This window comes from Halichoerus grypus, chromosome 2 (assembly GCF_964656455.1).
Source record: "Halichoerus grypus chromosome 2, mHalGry1.hap1.1, whole genome shotgun sequence".
In the NCBI taxonomy this organism is placed as follows: domain Eukaryota; kingdom Metazoa; phylum Chordata; class Mammalia; order Carnivora; family Phocidae; genus Halichoerus; species Halichoerus grypus.
The window spans coordinates 111,527,773-111,550,624 of record NC_135713.1 but is presented as its reverse complement, the minus strand read 5'-3'; the positions used below and the strand labels follow the sequence as shown (position 1 = coordinate 111,550,624).

Here is a 22,852-nt window from a genome sequence, read left to right as displayed (position 1 = left end):
CCTTGGTTTCTTCCTCTGTAAAATGGGAATAAAAATACTATCAGCGTTTTAGGATTGTTGTGAAGATCCAAGGAGATAATTAAAGTTCCTAGTACAGTGCCTGACACACCGTAAGAGCTCCACATATTATTAATCATCATTATCATAATAAACTGCTAAATAAGAAGCTTAGGGAAATAAGTGGCTTAGTTTGGGCTTTACACATAAAGAAGAATTATAAACCTCTTTTCCAAGTTAGCTACTATTATTTTCTTCCCTTCATCTCCTTCTTCATTTAAAGCTAATCACATGATTACATATTTCTCTTTTCCAGTTAAAGATATTCTCAGCATTTCATCCATTACCACATTTGTAAGGAATTCCTGAATAGGAAATTTAAAATTTAGTTGTTCCTTTTAATTGTTTATGACACTTTCCGATGGTATTTTTCCTGTAAAGTTGAGTAGTCTCACAGAAGCCAGTTCTTTCCAGTTACCATAATGCACCTCACTTCCCAGCATAAATGGGTTGAGTGCCACCCTGGCTTGGGTTTTGCTTAAAAGCAAAGAGAAATCTCCCAGACAACCAGAGAGGAAATATTCACACATCTCTATGTAGATAAATTTCAAAATCCCCTCTCTGCCTTGACTTGTGCTGTAGGGGACAGAATACCTTTGATGGGGAGCTTTTGAACCAGCAGGACATCTGGACACCACAGGAAGGTGAGTGCTACGTTCCTTTAGAGGGGTCTGAGAACTCAAGCCCTTGCAAATTAGGCCTTTTTTTCTATTATGTGAGGGTCTTTTTCTGCTTTCTTCAGTGAAATTATGGGTCAGGACCCACCACGTGAATTACTCCTTAGTTAGACTGGTCTTTGCTAATTATGGGGTATCTAATCTTTTGGAGTTAATATTTTAAACTGTTGGGGTAAGGGTGGGGAATTATGGGGGTCAAAGTTCAGGGGATGGTGAAAATATGTGAATATATATAATGAATATCTTTCTGGAAACTCTAGAGAAAATTAGATCTAGGAGCTTCAAAAGAAGATCCTTTTTGTGTACTGGTGTTTTGTGGCAGGAGGGCTGAGGGACAGTAAATCGCTAAAAGCTACTGTTTGATTTTGGTAGAAAGAGTCTAGGCTTTGGAATAAGACAGTCATGGGTTTGAATCCCAGCTATGCCAAAAATGATTTTTGGACTGGTTACATAATATCTCTGAGCCTCAACTTCCATATTTGTAAAGTGGAGATAATACAAGTCCACAGGGATTTTTAGAAGGGCAAGCTACGGGGCGCCTGGGTGGTGCAGTCGGTTAAGGTCTGCCTTCAGCTCAGGTCAGGATCCCAGGGTCCTGGGATCAAGCCTGCTTCTCCCTCTCCCCCTGCCCCTCTCCCTTGCTTGTGTGCTCTCTCTCTCTCAAATAAATAAAAATCTATTTTTTTTAAAAAAGGGCAAGGTATCGTTTTTATAATGTGATCAGCACTTTGTAGACTCTCACTATCACATCATGATTATGCTTTTGCCTGTCCTGCTGCTGGCATCTCAAAATGTTCTTTGTGTGAAGGCATCCTGCACCTCAAGGGGGTTTCATAGACTTTGAAACTGAATGTGGTTCTTTGACATCTTTTTTAATTTATATATAATTACATATAACATTATATTAGTTTCAGGTGTACACCTTAATGATTTGATATTTGTATATATTGTGAAATAATCACCACAATAAGTCTAGTTAACTTCCATTACCATACATAGTTAAGGAATGTAGTGGGACTTAATGAGGCTGGGCAACTTGCTGCTTGCTTCCTCCTTCCCATCAGTAGAGTTTACACGTTCTTAATTAAATTTATGGCCAGAGTGCTGTACCTAGAATTTATTCCTTCTTTGCCCATCCTTTAAAAACCCGATTCCATGCTATGCACGTTTCCTGGCACAGAATGGGTATCAATATACGTTAGTTAGGTGAATGTATGGATGAATGAATGAATGAATGAATGAAAGTAGGACCAGCCCTGGGAAAAATCACATAGTGGTACATTTTTGTACAAGTTATTCAGATGAAACTTTGCATCTAGGATGCAGGCTTGAGTGGGAATCACTGAACTGCCAAAGGACAGCTTGTGTGTGTTGGGGTGGGGGGAGTGGGTGGGTGTAATGGGGGACTGCTACAGAGTAGAACACCCACGCTATTTCTTTTGCTTTGGTCTATGAGACAGGATGTGGGAAGGCAGGGATAATTTAACATGCTAACATTTTTAGCAGAAACTGGCAGAGGAAGCATCTTCTCCTTTGTTTCCTGCTTCTTGTCTCGTCCCCAGGCACTGTGCATAGCCAGCAGTAATTGCTTGGATGTGTTTTCAGTCCTTCTCATAACAGTAGCTACTACTGGGTTTACACCTTTAAAGATAAGATACCACAGGTTACTTAAGTGGCATCACTATACATTCTAAGAGTCCTTTAGTCCAATGTGGAATGTTCATAGCGTTGTTTGAGAATTCTGGGTCTCCATTAAATGCTGTATTCAAATGAGGTCCCACTAATGAGAAACTGTATATTTCTAGGAAGTGACCTTTTATTGAAGACAGTTGTTCAAAGCATTTAGAAGTTAGGGCTGATGACCTGGGGAATGCAGAATATGGTTTTGATTTTCTCCAGAGCGTGGCATAATCTTTTTTTTAAAATTAATTTATTTTTTTTTGATGTAGTGTTCCATGATTCATTGTTTGTGTATAACACCCAGTGCTCCATTAAATATGTGCCCTCTTTAATACCCATCACCAGGCTAACCCATCCCCCCACCCCCTCCCCTCTAGAACTCTCAGTTTGTTTCTCAGGGTCCACAGTCTCTCATGGTTCATCTCCCTCTTCGAATCCCCCCCCATCATTTTTCCCTTCCTACTATCTTCTTCTTCTTCTTCTTTTTTAAACATATAATGTATTATTTGTTTCAGAGGTACAGGACTGTGATTCATCAGTCTTACACAATTCACAGCACTCACCATAGCACATACCCTCCCCAGTGTCTATCACACAGCCACCCCATCCCTCCCACCCCCCACCACTCCAGCAACCCTCAGTTTGTTTCCTGAGATTAAGAATTCCTCATATCAGTGAGGTCATATGATACATGTCTTTCTCTGATTGACTTATTTCGCTTAGCATAATACCCTCTAGTTGCATCCATGTTGTTGCAAATGGCAAGGTTTCGTTTTTTTTTGATGGCTGCATAATATTCCACTGTGTATATATATATATATATATATATATATATATATATATATATATACCACCGCTTCTTTATACATTCATCTGTTGATGGACGTCTTGGCTCTTTCCATAGTTTGGCTATTGTGGACATTGCGAGCATGGCATAATCTTTGTGAATTTCCTAGGACCCAGAGTCTTGCTACACCTCAGAATTGCTCAGCTTTAGGGAGGGTGAGTTACCTCATTTAGACTCCAAGAGACTGATAGGGTTTTTCTTTTTTTTTTGAACATGAATTTTCACAAAATTATTCTTGTGCCTACGTTCAGATAATTGTTGAGAAAAGGTAGCCTAAAAAAAAAAAAGCAATACATGAATATGTCTTCACTTAAGTACATGCTCTCAAGCGAGTTTTTTAAAAAAAAAAAGTGGAATTAGGGTCTCCAGAGCTTTAGGAGTCCATCCTCACTGTAGGTAGCAGTCAAATTCTGATGAGGCTGATGTGCGATACCAATCACATCTTTCTCGTGAACTGTCCCAGTTCTCTGCAGTTTGCCAGTTGACTGTGTTAATACGGTAGAGCACAAAGTCCTCCCCTACACAGTAGATCCATTCACACGGGGAGGGAGGGTGCAGCAAAGAAAATCACCACCACCTCTCTTACCAGAGCTGAAGCTTCTGACAGTCTGACCCTGCATGGTCATGATGACCACTCTATTTCATCTGTTGCACACCACAAAGTGCTCTGGGTTTTTAGGAACCAGGATCACACTGTTGACCATGATATCTGTCCCTGCAGTGCTGCCCAGGGATTTAAAGGTATTTGAACATTCTGTAGTCTTCATATTCCAGATCTTTACAGTGCCATCAGAGGATGCACTAATATAAGGTCCATCTTGTGTAAAAGTTGCTTCATTAACAAAGGAGGGATGGTCGCAAAATTCCTTCAGGGTTTTCCCAGATTTTAAACCATGAATTCTAATTGTCTCATTAGAAGAGGCACTAAGAATGTGACTACTGTCCAGAGAACAGGTGACACCTTTACTGTGCTCAAAGGGAGTGGGGGGATTCTTGTCTTTAAAGATTTATTTTAGAAAGAGAGAACGAGAGAGAGAACGAGAGTGAGCATGAGTGGGGGAAGGGGCAGAGGGAGAGAATCCTCAAGGAGATTCCCTGCTGAGCATGGAGCCCGACTTAGGGTTCCCTCTCACAACCCTGAGATCAGTACCAGAGCCGAAACTAAGAGTTGGTTGTGCAACAGCCTGAGCCACCCAGGTGCCCCAAGGGTAGTCTGTCTAATGACTCACGGCCCTTGTTCAGGGTTTCCTCCCCTAAATTAATCATCAAAGAAGGCTTCACAGCAATGGTGGAGATTTTTGGTTTTGAGTTTTCTTTCATCAAGACTGTGGTTAGGTCTGATGGGTTGCCTTGTTCCAGTACCAGGAAATTTCATCATTTCCTCCAGGAGATAGTATTGATAAACTTGGCCAACTTCTTTTTTTAACCATCAACATTTTAAAGTCTGAGGAGACTTGTTCTTTGTGTTCTCACAGTCTCCTTCCATTTGAGATACAATTAGTCAAGTAGTTCCCTGCAACTAAGTGATGATAATGATTTTCCAGATCCACCTGTCTGAGATTATGCCCAGATTTCCTTGCCTGGAGTTTAGAGTGAACTCAAGCTCTACAACTGCATATTTACCGCCTGATTTACTCCCAAAGATGGCCTTCGTACACAGATTTTGCTAGTTAAACTCCCATTTGAACTTATTGCTAAGTTCCTCGGAGGCACCTCAGATTTGTTCATGTTCACTACCCACAAGCAATCACTTTGTGATGGTCCTCTGGTGTGTGAGGGGAAGGGGAAAAGGCACTAGAGGGCAGGAAAGTGGTAGAATGAGGGGCATCATTATTTAGCACCACTTGTTGGCTTTCCATAGTCTTTGACTCATTTGTCTCAGATGCTTTGTACTCTTGTTGCACTATTATAATTACAGCACTTACCATGTGATATTTGCTATTAGTATCCACGCTTCTGTCTCTGTAAGTAGATCCATGGTTCTCAACCTTTTTTTCTTCTCAAACCCATTTGGAGGGATATGATACAGAGCCATCAGTAACAGTAGCTTACTTTGCATCTTCCCCAAACTCTGACTCCCTTCTCCTTGTTAAAAACCATTGAACTACAGTGAAGTTGGGGACAGGATCATCTTTTATTCCAAGCACCTAATGTATGGCTGGGACACTGCTAAATGAATAAGAGAATACCTGAGGTCACCAGCTGATTCAAGGGGGTGCCAGGGCTAGAACACTTAGGCAGTGTCATCTTCTAGAACGCCCCTCTCCAACTACTGCAATTTTTCTAATTTTGTCTCTGAGTATGATTTAATACTGTTGATTTTTTTTGAGAAGGATTTTTTTTAAATTCACAAATAATAGATGAGTATTCTCATTTTAAAGAAGGCAAGCAGTAATTTCCATTAATTTTAAAATGTTTTATTCAACAGTTAATATTGATAAGATTTTAAAAAATAAAACCCCATGTCAGAATAATAATTTTAGCTTTCACATCCATAATTATTTATTTATTGAGAATTTGAGCTTCATAGCTTTTATAGAGTTTTCATGGTTGGACCTCCCTCCCTTTCCAGAATGCTTTTAGAACTAGTGTAAAGGTATGTCTTCTAGCTAAGAAATGGAGAAAATTAAGACAATGTTCTGAATAATTAGGCACTGACAAATACTATTGGTGTTACGATTAATTTTGAAGAACACACTTATTCTTCATTAAAAAATTTAAAAATTTCCCTTTATTTTATACTCATTTAAATCAAGTTTTCATTCTGCTTTATTGCCATAGGCATTTTCAATTAATAAGATGTTTCAATTTTATCCTGGTGAGAAAATTTTATCCTGGTGGTTTTCTCCAGAAATGATGCATGTGATTTTTTTCTCAAATGATTTATTTTGTTGAGAACTGTTTCTTTTTTCCTATAATGATCTGTCAGATGAAATTTGGAGTCCTTTTTTTTTTTTCTTTCAGAAATGAGTTATTGCTTTTTCATTTGCTTTAACTCTAGATTATCCCACCATCTCTCTATGGGATGAGATAAAGAGTCAGTAGCCTTTTTGTTCTAATTAAGTCCATTAACAATATTGTATGTCTATCTTGTATCAGTAGGTACTTACTTAGAGGAATAAGAGGAATAAGGGATGTGAAATACCATGGCACTTTGCGGAAATTAGGAGTCATTCCATTTGGCCACAGTGCTAGGGCCTGAGGCAGAGAACAGATGATGGTCTCAGATCTATATGACTCACAGTACTTTATTTCTTGGTGGCTGGTGTACTTTTCATATTACATAGTGGAGTGAATTATGGACAAATTAAATGATGACTGGGGCTGATGAAGTAATTGTAAAGGGATCTATGTGATGATAGCCAAAAATATAAAATAAGGAAAAAAATTAAAAAAAAAATAAAGGATTCTTCCTTAAAACCCCCAGAATCTATCACTGGAAATAGAGTTGTTTAAAAGAGATAGGAAACTAACTTTTGACTGATGACATTTTCAGTTCTCTCCTCAGCCTGCCTGCATTAACCTGGGGACAATGTGGGCCTGGGCACTGTGGATGTTCCTTCTACTCTGCAAATTCAGCCTGGCAGGTAGGTTTACAGGTGCCCTTTTATGGATTATGTGATTCTTACTAACTTCTTTGGACAAGAACTATGAATCTGAGTGCAAAGAGACTCCTGGAGCTTGGGCATATGTGGATGAGCAACAGGGGGTTTGTGAACTCCCTGAATTTCTGTGGATGGGTGTGTGCATGTTGATGTATACATATGTGTGTGCAAATTTGGCAAGATGTCCTATCGTATTTTCAGAGGGAGATATGACCTCCCAAAAGGCCCAGATCCACTGTTTTAGTGTGGTAGTAAGTTCTTATCTCAATAGTTTTTATGTTAGGAGCAGTTGTTTCATGTAAAACACACATATAAAAACAAAAATACATGACTTTCACAGTATTTTCAATAATTTCCAAGGATATAAAGGGAAATGATGAAATAACACATTTTTACAATGGTCCAACTTAAGACTTTGGGTCTAATATCCATATTAGGATATTTATTATCCATTACTTTGATTGCATCTTATATTAAAAAAAATAAAGACCAGAGAGGAAAAGTGGGGGTTGGTTACTCGGAATGTAGAGAAGACATCACATCATGTACCAGTTTGCTAGGGCTCTCATTACTACACACTGAGTGGCTTAAAGAACAGAAATTTATTTTCTCATAGTTCTGGAGACTGGAAGTCCAAGATCAAAGTGTCCATAGAGTTGTTTTCCTGACACCTGTCTCCTTGGTGCATAAATGACGTTCCTCTTGATTCCTCTTTGTATGGTCATCCCTTTGTGTGTCCTAATCTCCTTCTCTTCTAAGAACAGGAGTCGGATTAGATTAGGGCCTACCCTAATGGCCTCGGGTTAACTACTACCTCCTTAAGAACCCGTCTCCAACCGTCTCCAAATAGAGTTACTTTCTGAGGTAATGGTGGTTAGGGCTTCAACATATTAATTTGGCCATATATAATTAAGACCGTAACATGTAGTAATTGGGGGTGACCAAGAGGCAGTCATAACCCACAGATAATGTCTTCCAGATCTCTCCCCTGGCATGGCCTGCCTTGTAGCCTGCTAGGGTATACCTGTGGTGCTTAGGAGTTTTATAGACACTATGGGCAGGTAGGCCTATATCTCTCTGTCTCATCTAGCCTCTCCTGGCCAGCTCAGAAACCAAAATTGGTCCCAGTTATGCAATTTACAGTTGAAGTTATATGCATCATGGCTCCTATCAACTCACCCTTCTGCTCAACTTACCTTTTCTGTCTTCTATCTCTGGCTTCTTCTCTTCTTATTACCTTTTACTTATACCACGTCCTACACAACTGGCTCCAGTTTCCACCTGACTTCCCTTTTAGAATATCCTTCCCCAGGTCTCAATCAGCCCTGCCCCTCTTCTCTTTAGAGACATTTTTCAAAACACTAATTTTGCAACAGCTCTAGGTGATATGAGCACATAGGGAAGAAGGGAGATCAAGAACAATGAATTTTGAAAAATGTTCTTTTTGCATGTGGAAAATTCTCTCATAAGCAAGAATATTCTCCTTATCTTTCTTAGAGGAAGGTTAATGAATATTTCCCCTTATTTCTAGATGTAGGAGAAATAGTTATTTTTAGAAACATAGGAATATAGTTATGGCTTTTTTTTGAAGATGTGGTGGAAGGATAGATATGCACAAATGGTAAGTCTATCCTTCAGTTGTCTATTTTTAAAAAATAAAAATTCTGCAGGACACCTGGTTGGCTCAGGCAGTTAAGCATCTGCCTTCAGCTCAGGCCATGATCCCAGGGTCCTGGGATTGAGTCCTGCATTGGGCTCCCTGCTCAGCGGGGAGCCTGCATCTCCCTCTGCCTGCTGCTCGCTCTCACTCTCTCTCTCTGACAAATAAGTAAATAAAATCTTTAAAAAAATAAATAAAAATAAAAATTCTGTTTTTGAATTGTTTTAGATTTATAGAAAATTTGTGAAGACAGTACAGAGAGTTCTTGTATACCCCTCATCCAGTTTCCCCCATTGTTAATATCTTATAATACATTTGCCCAAACTAAGAAAGTGATATTGACACATTATTGTAGACTAAATTCCAGACTTTATTTGGATTTCACTAGTTTTTTTCATTAATGTTCTCTGTTCCAAGATCGAATTCATGGTACCATATTGCATTGCATTGTCATATCTCCCTTGTCTCTTGTGGTCTGTGATAGTTTCTTAGTCTTTCCTTGTTTCTCATGACCTTAACACTCTTGAGTACTTGTCAGTACTCCTGGGTTTTTATAAAAAGTATAACAGAGATGAAGTGCCCTTTGTGCTCTATCACATGTAACAGTCTTCAGATGAAGAGCTGATATTCTAACTAGAGATAATGGATAAGACTTAAAATCAGCACCCTGTTTTCCGACAAGTGGGAAGCTGTATAGGCTTTGAGAATAGTGGTGGTTCCATTATGTAAAGTAAAAGCAGTTCATACGTGCAGGGTCACACCAGATAACAGGCAGAAATGTAATTGTAAGTAAAGCAAGTAAGTCAAAGTGAAGCCTAGTATTGTTTATTCATCTGGTTCCTTCTTATTCCAGTTCCTCTCAGCCCCCTAATTGTGATAAAACTAATCTCAAATGACCTGAGATACATATGCAGAATTCGAATGTCATGAGGACACACGAAGAGAGAAAACTACTGATAAAGTGAATTCTTCTCCCAAGTCTTAGAATCCTGGATTTTCAGAGCAGACTGTCTATTTTTTATGTTAGTCAGGGAAAGTTGTTTATGCTGTAAAAATAAACAAGCCCCATATCCCAGTGTTGAAAACAGCAGGAGGTAAGCAGAAGCCCAGGGTGATGAAGGTTCTACCATCCTAAGACACTATCATCTCAGCATGGATTTGCAGGGTGTGCAGGAACACAGGAAGGAGAGAAAGGAGAATCATGCACCAGAACTTAAATGAGTCCCTCATTTGGCCAGAGCAAGTCACATGGCCATGCCTAAATTCAAGGGTGCAAGAAAATAAAATCTTGCTGTATATCCAAGAAGGGGAGATGTTGATGAGCACTGGAAATACTTCTGAATGCACATTTTATTTATCACAGATCTCTTCTGTAATACTAGGTTAAAGGATTAAAATATTCCATTCCAAAATATACTACTTTGACATGGGGATTATTTTGATGTGGAGGCAGATGAGATTCAACAGATGCAGAAATGAAGCCTACTGCATTAGTTTCCCACACGTATTTACCTTCCTGCAGTTTGCTACCCTTGGAAACCTAAATTCCTTTTCCTTTGTCCTGTCTCTTCTGCACAAATTTATTGTGTTTTTGTTAAGATGCTATGTGAGCCCACGATCTAACCACCTCTTTGAATTACTCTTTATTGAGGTTTCTCCTGCATGATACGTGCTGCATGCATTAATAAACTGTTTTTTTTTCTTTTTAATCTGTTTTTTGTTAGTTTTATTTTATAAGGCCCTAGCTGCAGAACCTAGGAAGGTAGAAGGAATAGGAATTTTTTCTTCTCATACACCAATATCTCTATAAGAATATTGCTTTCTTGCCATATTCCAAGCAGTAAGGACAAGACAAATGTAGCCCCATTAATAAGCTCATGTGGAATGGAAAATCATTTTTTAAAAAGATTTTATTTATTTACTTGACAGAGAGAGACAGTGAGAGAGGGAACACAAGTGGGGTGGGGGCTAGTGGGAGAGGGAGAAGCAGGCCCCCTGCCAAGCAGGGAGCCTGTTGCAGGGCTCCATGTGGGGCTCCATGCAGGGCTCCATGCAGGGTTCGATCCCAGGACCCTGGGATCATGACCTGAGTGGAAGGCAGACACTTAATGACTGAGCCACCCAGGCGCCCCTGGAAAATCATTTTAAAAACTATTTTCTCTTTTCCTGATACCTGGGGAACCAGATTGTTCTGGTTCTGGGTGCCAGATGTTTGACTCCTTTTCTGACTTATGGCTTTATATATATATATATGTAAATATATATGTAAATATATATAAATTAAAGCTTCTGAAGGAGTAAAGGGAGGTATTCAGGGAAGACTGGGAAAGATAAGACACTGAGTTTTGACCAGGGTACATTTGAATCCATAAGGATCTGTTTCTACATTGGTTTTTGTGTCTGGCTCTGGATTCAGCCAATGCAAGACAAAGTAAGAATGAAAAGGAAATAAAATAAAATACGACTGTAGGAGGCCATAATGAGAATAGCACAAGACCAAAGAATATTCTGGGGATACAAGGAAAAACTTCTTGTTTCCTTGTTCTGCAGGAAAGGCTTAACTTTGAAATCCTGCTAAGAGTTAGTGTGATGGGTGTAAGTGAAATGTGTGAAGTGAAGTAAGGGGCAAGCTAGTATTTAATGAATATTAAAAAAAAAAACTTGTCCAAAGGACTAAAGACTAACCCACGTGTAAACACACACACACACACACACACACACACACACACACACATGTGAGCACACTGCTATCATCTCTGAGTCATGAAGGCAGAGTGAGTTGCTAAGTGTGAAGATTGTTCCTTTGGGGATATTATGGGCTGACTTTGGTTCACCGCCTTGTTGGGTTTTGTATGTTCCTGCTGTGGAATATGTTTGTATTTTGAGGAATGCGTTACTGGTCTAACTTCCAATCCCAATGTAACATGCAGTATTATTTGGTTCAGGTCCAGTTCCTTGGTCTTTTTAAGCATTTGGACTTAGAGATTACTTTGTCATAATTTTCAGCATGCAAGTAGTAAAGATAAAAAATCTTTTTAAAAAATTGTTTTATTTTAATTCCAATGTAGATAACATACAGGGTTATATTAGTTTCAGGGGAACAGTATAGTGATTCAACACATCGATACATCACCCAGTGTTCATCACAAGTGCCCTTCTTAATCCCCATCACCTATTTCACCCAACCCCTATCCACCTCCCCTCTAGAACCATCAGTTTATTTTCTAAGAGTCTGTTTCTTGGTTTATCTGTCTCTCTCTTTTTTCCCTTTGCTCATTTGTTTTGTTTCTTAAATTCCACATACGAGTGAAGTCATATGGTATTTGCCTTTCTCTGACTTACTTTGCTTAACATTATACTCTCTAGCTCCATCCATGTTGTTGCAAATGGCAAGATTTCATTCTTTTTTATGGTTGAATAATATTCCATTGTGTATATATATACCACTCCTTCTTTATCCACTCATCTATCATTGGACACTTGGGCTGCTTTCATATCTTGGCTATTGTAAATAATGCTGCAATAAACATAGGGGTGTAGGTATACTTTTGAATTAGTGTTTTATATTTTTTTTTGGTAAATACCCAATAGTGTGATTACTGGATTGTAGGGTAGTTCTATTTTTAACTTTTTGAGGAAACTCCATACTGTTTTCCACAGTGGCGTTCCCAGCTTGCATTTCCACCAACAGTGCAAGAGGATTCCTTTTTCTCTATATCCTCACCAAAACTGTTTTTGATTTTAGCCCTTCTGACAGGTGTGATGATGAGTGAAGTTGAGCATCTTTTCATGGGTTGGTTGGCCATCTGGATGTCTTCTGCCCATTTTTAAATTGGATTATTTGTTTTTTGGGCATTAAGTTGTGTCAGTTCTTTATATATTTTAGATAATAACCCTTTATCAGAGATGTCATTTGCAAATATCTTCTCCCATCCAGTGGGTTGTCTTTTGGTTTTGTTGCTTGTTCCTTTGCTGTGCAGAAGCATTTTATTTTGATCAAGTCCCAATAGTTTGTTTTTGCTTTTATTTCCCTTGCTTCAGGAGCTATATCTAGAAAAATGTTGCTACAGCCAATGTCAGAGAAATTACTACCTGTGCTCTCTTCTACTATTTTTATGGTTTCGGGTCTCACATGTAGGTCTTTCATCCATTTTGAATTTATTTTTGTGTGTGGTGTAAGAAAGTGGTCCAGTTTCATTCTTTTGCATGTTGCTGTCCAGTTTTCCCAAAACCATTTGTTGAAGAGACTGCCTTTTTCCCGTTGGATATTTGTTCCTGCTTTGTTGAAGAATAATTGACCATGTAATTGTGGGTTTATTTCTAGGTTTTCCATTCTGTTCTGATCTATGTGTCTATATTTGTGCTCGTACCATACTGTTTTGATTATTGCAGCTTTGTAGTATAACTAGAAGTCTGAAATTGTAATGCTTCCAGCTTTGCTTTTTTTTTTTTTTCCAAACAAAATTGCTTTGACTCTTTGGGGTCCTTGTGGTTCCATACAAATTTTAAGATTGTTTTTTCTAATTCTGTGAAAAATGTTGTTGGTATTTTGATAGGGATTGCATTAAATGTGTAGATTGCTCTGGGTAGTATAGACATTTTAAGAATTTTTTTTTCTTCCTGTCTATGAGCATGGAATGTCTTCCCATTTCTTTGTGTCATCTTCAATTTCTTTCATCAATGTCTTATAATTTTCAGAGTATAGGTCTTTCATCTCTTTAGTTAAGTTTATTCCTAGGTACTTTATTTTTTTTGGTGCAATTGTAAATGGGATTGCTTTCTTAATTTTTCTTTCTGCTACTTCATTATTAATATATAGAAATGCAACAGAGTTCTGTATGTTGATTTTGTATCCTGAGACTTTAATGAATTCAAATTTCAGTTCTAGTAGTTTTTTGGTGTAGTCTTTAGCATTTTCTGTATATAGTGTCATGTCATCTGCAAATAGTGAAAGTTTTACTTCTTCCTTACTAATTTGGATGCCTTTTATTTCTTTTTGTTGTCTGCTTGCTTGTGGCTAGGACTTCCAGTACTATATTGAATAAAAGTGGTGAGAGTGGACATCCTTGTCTTGTTCCTGGCCTTAGGGGAAATGTTCTCAACTTTTCCCCACGACTATGATGTTGGCTCTGGGTTTTTCATATAAGGCCTTTGTCATATTGAGGTATGTTCCCTCTGTCCCTACTTTGTTGAGGGTTTTTATTATGAACGGGTTATACTTTGTTAAATGGTTTTTCTGATCTATCGAAATGATCATATCATTTTTATAATTTCTCTTATAGATGTGATGTATCACACTGATTGATTTGAGAATATTGAACCACCCTTGCAACCGTGGAATAAATCCCAGTTGATCATGGTGAACAACTTCTTTTAATGTATCATTGGATTCACTTTGCTGGTATTTTGTTGAGGATTTTTGCATCTATATTCATCAGAGATATTGGCCTGTAGTTTTTTTTGGTGGAGTCTTAATCTGGTTTTGGTATTAAGGTAATGCTGGCTTCATAGAATGAATTTGGAAATTTTCCTTCCTCTTCTATTTTTTGGAATAGTTTGAGAAGAATAGGTATTAACTCTTCTTTATATGTTTGGTAGAATTTGCCTGTGAAGCTATCTGGTCCTGGACTTTTGTTTGTTGGGAGTTTTTTGAATACTGAATCAATTTACTTTCTAGTAATGGATCTATTCAGATATTCTATTTCTTCCTGTTTCAGTTTTAGTAGTTTTATGTTTCCGGGAAATTATGCATTTCTTCTAGGTTGTCCAATTTGTTGTCATATAATTTTTCATAACATTCTTTTACATTTGTTTATCTTTCTGTGGTGTCGGTTGTTATTTCTTCTCTTATATTTGTGATTTTGTTTAGTTGAGCCCTTTCTCTCTCTCTCTCTCTTTCTCTTTTAATGAGTCTGGCTAGAGGTTTATCAATTTTACTGATCTTTTCGAAGAACCAGCTCCTGGTCATTGATGTGTTCTACTGTTTTTTAGTTTCTATATCATTTATTTCTGTTCTAATCTTTATTATTTCCTTCTTTTTGCTGGTTTGGGGTTTCATTTGTTGTTCTTTTTCTAGCTCCTTTGGGTGTAAGATTAGGTTGTTTATTTGAGACTTTTCTTGCTTCTTGAAGCATGCCTGTATTGCTATAAACTTCCCTCTTAGAACCACTTTTGCTGTGTCCCAAAGATTTGGACCATTCTGTTTTCATTTTCATTTGTTTCCATGTAATTTTTTATTTCTTCTTTTGATTTCTTGTTTGACTCATTCATTGTTGAGTAGCATGTTATTTAACCTCTGTGAATTTGTGGTCTTTCCAGATTTTTTCCTGTGGTTGACTTCTAGTTTCATAGTGTTGTGGTCAGAAAAAATGAATGCTATCTGTGATTTCAATCTTTTTGAATTTTTTGAGACTTGTCTTGCGGCCTAATATGTGATCTATTCTGGAGAATGTTCCATGTGGGTCTCTGTACCTCTTGGATCTACAAAGGGCACTCTGTGCCTCTTGGAAGTTTTCAGTTCTTATTTCTTCAGATAAATTTTTTGCCCCCTTTTCTCTATTTTCTTCCTCTGGGCTCCCTATAATGCGAGTATTTTTTTCAGACTTGATGGAGTCACTGAGTTCCCTAGACTATTCTCAAGTTTCATAATTTTTTTCCTCTCATTTGCCCAGTTTGGTTACTTTCTATTACTCTGTCTTCCAGGTCATTATTTCTCTGTTTCGTTTAGCCTGCTACTTATTCCATCAAGTGTATTTTTAATTTCATTTATTGTGGTCTTTATCTCTGATTGATGCTTTTTTATCTCTTAATTAAGTGTCTTACTGATGTCCTCTACTCTCTTCTCCAGTCTAATGGGTATCTTTATGATCATTCTTTAAATTCTCTGTCAGATATATTACTTATGTCTGTTTTGCTTAGGTCTTTTTTGTGGTTTGGTCCTATTCTTTCACTTGGATATATTTCTCTGACTTCTCATTTTTTGTAACTGTCTGTGTCTATTTCTCTGTGTAAAGTCAGCTATGTCTCCTGTTCTTGAAGGTAATGGCTTTAGGAAGAAGAGGTCCTGACGTACCCTGCAGTGCACTGTCCCCTGCTCCCCAGGACCTAGTCCTTCAGGGAGTTTCTCCTCTGGGTGTTGCATGTGTCTTGTGCTCTTGTCTCTTTTTGCTTCAGTTCAGTTGTCTGCAGTGGCTCTCTTTGCCTGTTGTGGGTAGTGTTTGGTTCCCGACAGCTGTGGCCTGTATTTAAACAAGGTACACTCTGGTCTGTTCGCTCATTGAGACCTGGAGCTGCTGCTATTGGTACTGGCCAGCCTAAGTGGATCTGCAAAGGGCACGTGGGAAGGTCTTGCACTTTTAACAAGGCCTCAGGCTTCTGCAGAGCCCGCCAGCACCAAGACCAGGGCTCTGCAAAAGGCACAGGTCAGAAGAGGCAGTGCTGGTGAGGTTTGTGCTGATCTTCTGTGGGAGGGGATCCACATTGCTGGGACCGAGGCAAGGGTGACTGGAAAAGGCAGATACATTGAGGCATGGGGTGGGGGGCTTGGTGCAAGCAAGTTAGGTAGGGAGTGTGGGCAAAGTACTGGTTCCCATAGGCGGCTTTGTGTTTATGCTGGTGGGCCGGGATGGGAAATTGTGCCTACAAACTCCTTTGTTCCCGGAGGTGTCTTTCTGAGATCCATAGCTCTCCAGGACATACTCTGTAATGAGTAAATCACTCCCCCTCCCATTTGCCACCAGTGGTTTTCTTTCCTTTTTTTTTATTTTTAAGATTTTATTTATTTATTTATTTAGAGAGCACGCAAGTGGGGGGGAGGGGTTGAGGGAGAGGAGAGAGAGAGAATCTGAAGCAGACTCTGCACTGAGTGCAGAGCTGGACACAGGGCTTGGGATCATGACCTGAGCTGATATCAGGAGTCAGACACCCAAGTGACTGATCCACACAGGAACCCCTGCCACCCAGTGGTTTTCAAACTGCTGGTTCTTCACTGTATCTGCTTAGGCTGCTTGTCATGCTGCCTCTTAAAGGGTGAGGACTCAGCTTCCTAATGCCCACAGAGCTTTTCTAGAGCCGAACACCTTATTTTAAGAATTCCAGGCTTTGAGTCCTACTGTTTGTAAGAACTCACAAAATCAGGCCTCTCTTGTTTTCAAAGCCAAATGTTATGGGGGTTCGTCTTCCCCATTTTGAGTCCCTAGTGTGATTGTCTGTTTCTTGCCTTTCACTGTACTCCCAGCTCCCTCCCGTTTGTGGATGGCCCCAGTCCCTTTAGGTCTCAAATCGCATCTCCGCCTTCTTCGATGTGGCCTTTTCTCTACTTTGTTTGTGGGGTTTGTTCTGTCAGTCTTTGGGTCTTTTTCTGGAATATTCAAGCTGATGTGAATGTTACCTAGTTGTATCTGTGGAACGAGGTGAGGTTAGGGTCCTACTCTGCCATCTTCCCAACAGCACAAGATAGAAAATCTTTGACTTCACTGCTAACTAATGGGTGCTTCAAGGATGGGGTGCGGCAGTAGGGGCGCCTGGGTGGCTCAGCTGGTTAAGCGTCTGCCTTCAGCTCGGCTCATGATCTCAGGGTCTTGGGATAGAGCCCCATGCTGGGCTCCTGCTCAGCAGGGAGTCTGCTTCTCCCTCCCCCCTGCTTGTTCTCTCTTTCTCTCTCTCAAATAAAATAAAAATAAACTCTTAAAAAAAAGGATGGGGTGCAGCATTCAGAGGAAGGCAACTTCTCAAGAAAGAGCTGGAAGTGTTGACACAACATGTAGGCACCTAGCTCTCCCTCATTCTTATTTATCGTTTCCAGGGGCTACTTTTCCCCTGTGGATAATGCTCATTTCATAGAACAAATATATGAATATATATACAAATTTAAAAAACCTAAACCTAAACAAAACAGTGAATGTCCTCGATTCTGGAACCTTTTACTATTGCTTTTTTGTTAGAAGGTAATACCTCTGACAGAGGTGAAATAAATACAGTATTAGTTAGGTGTGCAGAGAAAATATAACATCCTTATAGTCTATGATCAAGCCAATCCATTCCAAAAGTTCCTTCTCCCCTGGAAAGCCAGGCAGGGTTGAAGAAGAGGAGGGAGTGGGTAGCACTCTTATTTGTTAACATTAGCTCATTTTCTATGGTTTATAGTGGGTTTTTTTAGCTAATTCAGTCCCTCTGGAGTAAATGCCCACCTTCCAGAGTTCCTCCCTTTCTCCTGCTCCTTTTTAAGATGGTGTCTGTGTACATGAGCAGGGTTTATATGACTGAATGAAGAACCTCTGGCAAGGGATTGTGAATCTATGTAAGAAAATCTTTGTGTTGCCTTCTGGTCTTCTCTGGACTGCCTGCTTTGGTCTCATGCCTCCTCTGCAGGACAGCTGGCTTTGCCTAGACTTTGGGGCATCATATTGGCACCTATTCCTGAAGTTCATGTCCCATTTGTTTTCCTGTGGTTCTGAAGTCCCCTGTGCATAGCAGTCTCTTCATCTGAATCCCAGGCTTGGACCAACCTCACACGTCTATACCCACTCCCCACCCTGAGATACCAGGGACTTCTGGATCCCAGAATGCTACACTTGCCTGTGTGGGGCTTCTCTGAAGAGCTGTGCCATTGCAGTGTTAGGACTTCTGCATTATGTTGGAGTTGAAGCTGAGTGTAACTTGAGCCTTCTTTTAGACTAAAGGCTTGTGACCTGCCCCAGGCTGTGCCTGGTGAAGTAAGTCACCAGCCCAGATGATCTAGTTTCACAGATCCATCTGCGTGTTTCTACTGCTCTGTCAAGAACACTGACATCTGAGCTCCTTATTCTTACTTTCATTGTCTCCCTACCCACCCCCATCAGTATTTTACTTGCTAGAAGTGATGGGCTTTTTCCTATTTCTTGTCTGGTAGGGGCTTCCTTCCTGGATGGATTAGAGCTTTGCTTTGATATGTAAAGTTAACCTAAGTTGTCTTCCTCTCTCAAAAATGCCTGCTTCTGGGGCGCCTGGGTGGCTCAGTCGTTAAGCGTTTGCCTTCGGCTCAGGTCATGATCCCAGGGTCCTGAGATCCAAGCCCTGCATTGGGCTCCCTGCTCAACGGGAAGCCTGCTTCTCCCTTTCCCATTCCCCCTGCTCGTGTTCCCTCTCTCGCTGTCTCTCTCTGTCAAATAAATAAGTAAGTAAATAAATAAATAAATAAAATCTTAAAAAAAAAAAAAGCCTGCTTCTTAAGACTGATTTTACCAAAGACTCAAAAAGAAGTTAGTTTGAGTCTCAGAATTGAACATTGCCCTTAGTTTGAAATTGCCTTTGTTCTCAATTATGTATGTGTGTATGTGCATGCATGAGCATGTATGATTAACCCCTTGGGCATCTGGTGAAACATCTGGACCACTTCTCAATATGTGTAAGTGCATAAATAGTATACATAGGATTACAAAGGAACTCAAATATAATGAAAGAATGTTATCAAAGTATTAAGGAAACAGGAATTCTCCCAGGAGCCACTGCTCTTCCTCTTCCCCTAAGCTGCCTGAGGTGACCTCTGAAAATGGCTTGCCATTCGCTTGACCCAGAAAACCCTACGAAATCATGCAAATCAAGAGGTTCAAATCTTCGTGTTCACTTTAAGAACATACGTGAAACTACCCAGGCCATCAAGGGTCTGCAGATCCGAAAAGCCCCCAAGTATCTGAAAGACGTCACTTTGCAGAAGCAGTGTGTGCCATTCCGTTGCTACAATGGTGGAGTTGGTAGGTGTGCCCAGGCCAAACAGTGGGGCTGGACACAGGGTCGGTGGCCCAAGAAGAGTGCTGAATTGTTACTGCACATGCTTAAAAATGCAGAGAGTAATACTGAACTTAAGGGTTTAGATGTCGGTTCTCTGGTCACTGAGCACATCCAGGTGAACAAAGCTCCCAAGTCACCAGAATGTACAGGGCTCATGGTTGGACTAACCCATACATGAGCTCTCCCTGCCACATAGAGATGATCCTTACTTAACAAGAGCAGATTGTTCCTAAACCAGGAGAAGAGGTTGCACAGAAGAAAAAGATATCCCAGAAGAAACCGAAGAAACAAAAACTTACGGCCTGGGAGTAAATTCTGCACAGAATAAATGCAAATAAAAATAAAAAGAGAAAAAGAAAGTATTAAGGAAACAAATTTGTGACAGTACTATATGTGCTTCTTAATCGATACATCAAGGTACCTGCAACAACTGAAATAGGAAAATACTCTGACATTTAATGGTGACAAAGTAACAAGTAATGATACAACTGTAGGTTGTTGACCACATTTATGATGGAAGGAAACTAAATTTTAACAATAGGTATGTGAAAAATTTTTCCTTTTTAAGTTCATGTACCAATAGATTGTATCTCTGGACCCTTGCAGGGTCTAGATCCATATTCTAGATTGTATCTATTTTCCCTATGAAGGGATAGGTGTTATTGGGTGAGAAACTACAAAGAGCAAGATTTATAAGCTATGAAATACAGATGAATATATTTCAGAAATTTCCCCTATTGTAATCTTCTGGGGAAAAATTATTGATACATAAGGTTGAAGTGTGGCATAGTTGAACATTTTGTGTTTTTCTCTTTTCCACATATCATCCATTGCCCAGTTACCCAGACCGGTTCCATCATTCGATGCTTTACTTAGTATTTCACTAACACTTCATATTTGCCTGGTATTTTAATGATTTTTGCTTCTCAAATGTTGCTTTTGAGTGAGAATATGATTTTTTTGAAAGGCAAAAATCTAGTTCTTCAAGGGGAATAATTGAAGAGCGGGAGTTAGATTCTTTCCTTGGTCCTGAATGGGAGAATTTATAATATGTATAAACTAACCAAGAAAGACCAGCTTTTGATCTGCTTATTTTCATGAAATGATTGTGTCTCTCGCTGTGTGTGTGTGTACGTACGTATGCATTTATTTATATATTTATTTGTGTATGTATGTATGTATTTATTTATTTATCTATTTATATAGTTCTCCCAGCTAAGCCTGAGAACATTTCCTGTGTCTTTTACTATGAGGAAAATTTTACCTGCACCTGGAGTCCCGAGAAAGAAGCCAGTTATACATGGTACAGAGTGAAGAGAACGTAGTAAGTATGGGAGTTTGTGTGCTATCAGTGGGAGTAAGGGAAGGAGGCAGAGGCTCCTGGTTCATTCAGGATTCAAATCACTTATGAAGTGAAACGTTTTCTTCATTACAGCTTCTGGTGACCCCTATTTGCGCCCAGTGTCTGGGGTGACACCTTGGCTGCTGTAAGTGTATGACAGGATCTGCAGCTACGGGGCGTGGGGTGGGGTGTAGATTCATGATGACCTTCTCTGAGAGGCACTGAATTGGCTGAGAGTAGTCACCAGTTATAAGCACAGTGGAAAAATCTGTTTATTTACTATATTCAGCTATATTCGTCCTCTTTCCAGAATGTGTCATAAAACTATTCCTTCTTCATGGACCCAATTATAGTAAGTGGGGTTATAAACCCAGAACTAAGGAGCAAATTTTTCTCAGTCTGCCACTAATTTGCTGTGTGACCTCTGTCAAACAGTATTCCACCGGGACAGTGATTCCCAAATTTTTCACTACCTCAAGCATCCCTTTTTATTCTAATAAGAATAAAAATTTAGAAGTTTTTATTATAATTCTAGCCAAAAGCTACATGTTTTAGTGAGTTTGTGCAGGGAATTTTTTGAAATTTTGAAAATAGCTCATGAAACCCTTTATGTCCTTCATGTTCCCCTAAGAATAAGGAAGTCCGCATTAGGAAATATTGAAAGATGATCTTTAAATCTTTTCCATTTCAGAAAGAGAGTCTGTAATTCCAAGTTTTTGTTTTGTTTTTAAATACAAGATCTCATACATATTCTTTTTTTCCCCACTCCTTAGAAAATTGGTAACTAGTGTTATCAGGGAAGTCTACTTCATGTTTTACAGTAGAAGAAAAAGATAAAAGCGAACACTATTCCTTGCATTACTCATGTATCAGTGATACATCAGAGAGATGATTTAAAACAGAGGTCAGGAAACTTTTTCTTTTTTTTTTTTTTGTTTTTATTTTAAAGATTTTTATTTATTTATTTGTCAGAGAGAGAGAGAGAGAGAGCGAGCACAAGCAGGGGGAGCAGCAGAGGGAAAGGGAGAAGCAGGCTTCCCGCGGAGCAGGGAGCCCGATGCGGGGCTCGATCCCAGGACCCTGGGATCGTGACCTGAGCCGAAGGCAGACGCTTAACGACTGAGCCACCCAGGCGTCCCAGGAAACTTTTTCTATAAAGGGACAGATAGTAAATATTTTAGGCCTAGAGGAGATTGGGTCTCTGTGAGACTATTTAACACCACTGCTGCTGTACCAGGAAAGCTGCCTAAACAATATGTAAACCAATGGACCGGACTATTGTCCAATAAAACTTTATCTGTAAACACTGAAATTTGAATTTCATATAATTTTCACATGCCACAAAGTATTTTTCTTTTTATGTATTTTCCCCAACCATTTAACAATGGTTGTTATGCACCATATGAGGAGATGGGCTGTGTTTGGTCTGCAGGCCTAGTTTGCTGAGCCCTGCTTCTGAAAATCAGAGTGATAAAGGCCCAATAACCCATGGCCCAAGTGTCTTATCTTCTCCCAGACTAATCAGTTCAAGGCCCAGTGTTTAATAGAAAGTACGAGTAGAACGAAAATCTGGAAACCAATAAGTGTACTCCTATTTTTTTCTTTTAAGGAGTCATTTCCCCCCTTGCATCACTCCCCGTGTATTATCATTATTCTCACCCACTGGTCATGTAGAAGTAGGAAACGCCTGGGTGTTCTTTTTTTTTTTTTTTTAAAGATTTTATTTATTTATTTATTTGAAAGAGAGACAGAGCACAAGCGTGGGGAGGGGGACTGGGAGAGGAGGAGAGGGGAGAGGCTGTGGTGGGGAGAAGGGTCAAGCAGACTCCCTGCTCAGTGGGGAGCCCAATGTGGGGCTCTATCCCAGGATCCTGAGATCATGACCTGAGCCAAAGTCAGTTGCTTAACTGACTGAGCCACGCAGGTGCCCCACGCCTAGGTGTTCTTAGGCCTGTATACAATCCATGTCGATGGCCTCAGGCTTGCTGGGCTCTCCAGGACTCCCAGACTGGTTTGTACTTTTGTCAGTTTATCACTGAGAATATCTCTTCCAGGTAGAATGGGAGAATTTCTTGTGGATGGTCAACCCTGAGGACACATGATGGTGGGTCAGTGGTATGAACAAAAAAACCTACTGATGCTCAGAAATGATAAGAATGGATTTTTCCTTGGGGAACAATAAGAGGAGTTGGGATACCTTTAAGGAAGTAGTGACTT

The 22,852-nt window shown here is 39.6% G+C and overlaps 1 protein-coding gene across 4 annotated transcripts in view; it reads left to right on the top strand.

The window, feature by feature from the left end:
• Positions 1-22,852, top strand: part of IL31RA (interleukin 31 receptor A) — an 82,060-nt gene that overhangs the window by 24,648 nt on the left and 34,560 nt on the right. For 3 of the 4 annotated variants that reach the window (XR_013445812.1, XM_078067313.1, XM_036065682.2), the window contains exons 2-3: positions 6,758-6,848; positions 20,500-20,617. Coding sequence is in view for 3 of the 4 variants with exons in the window: in XM_078067313.1 (XP_077923439.1) it covers positions 6,758-6,848; positions 20,500-20,617 (209 nt within the window). In the remaining variant the exon portion in view is untranslated. Of the gene's footprint in view, positions 1-639; positions 702-6,757; positions 6,849-20,499; positions 20,618-22,852 lie in introns of all 4 variants that reach the window. The other variant, XM_036065683.2, reaches the window with a different exon arrangement.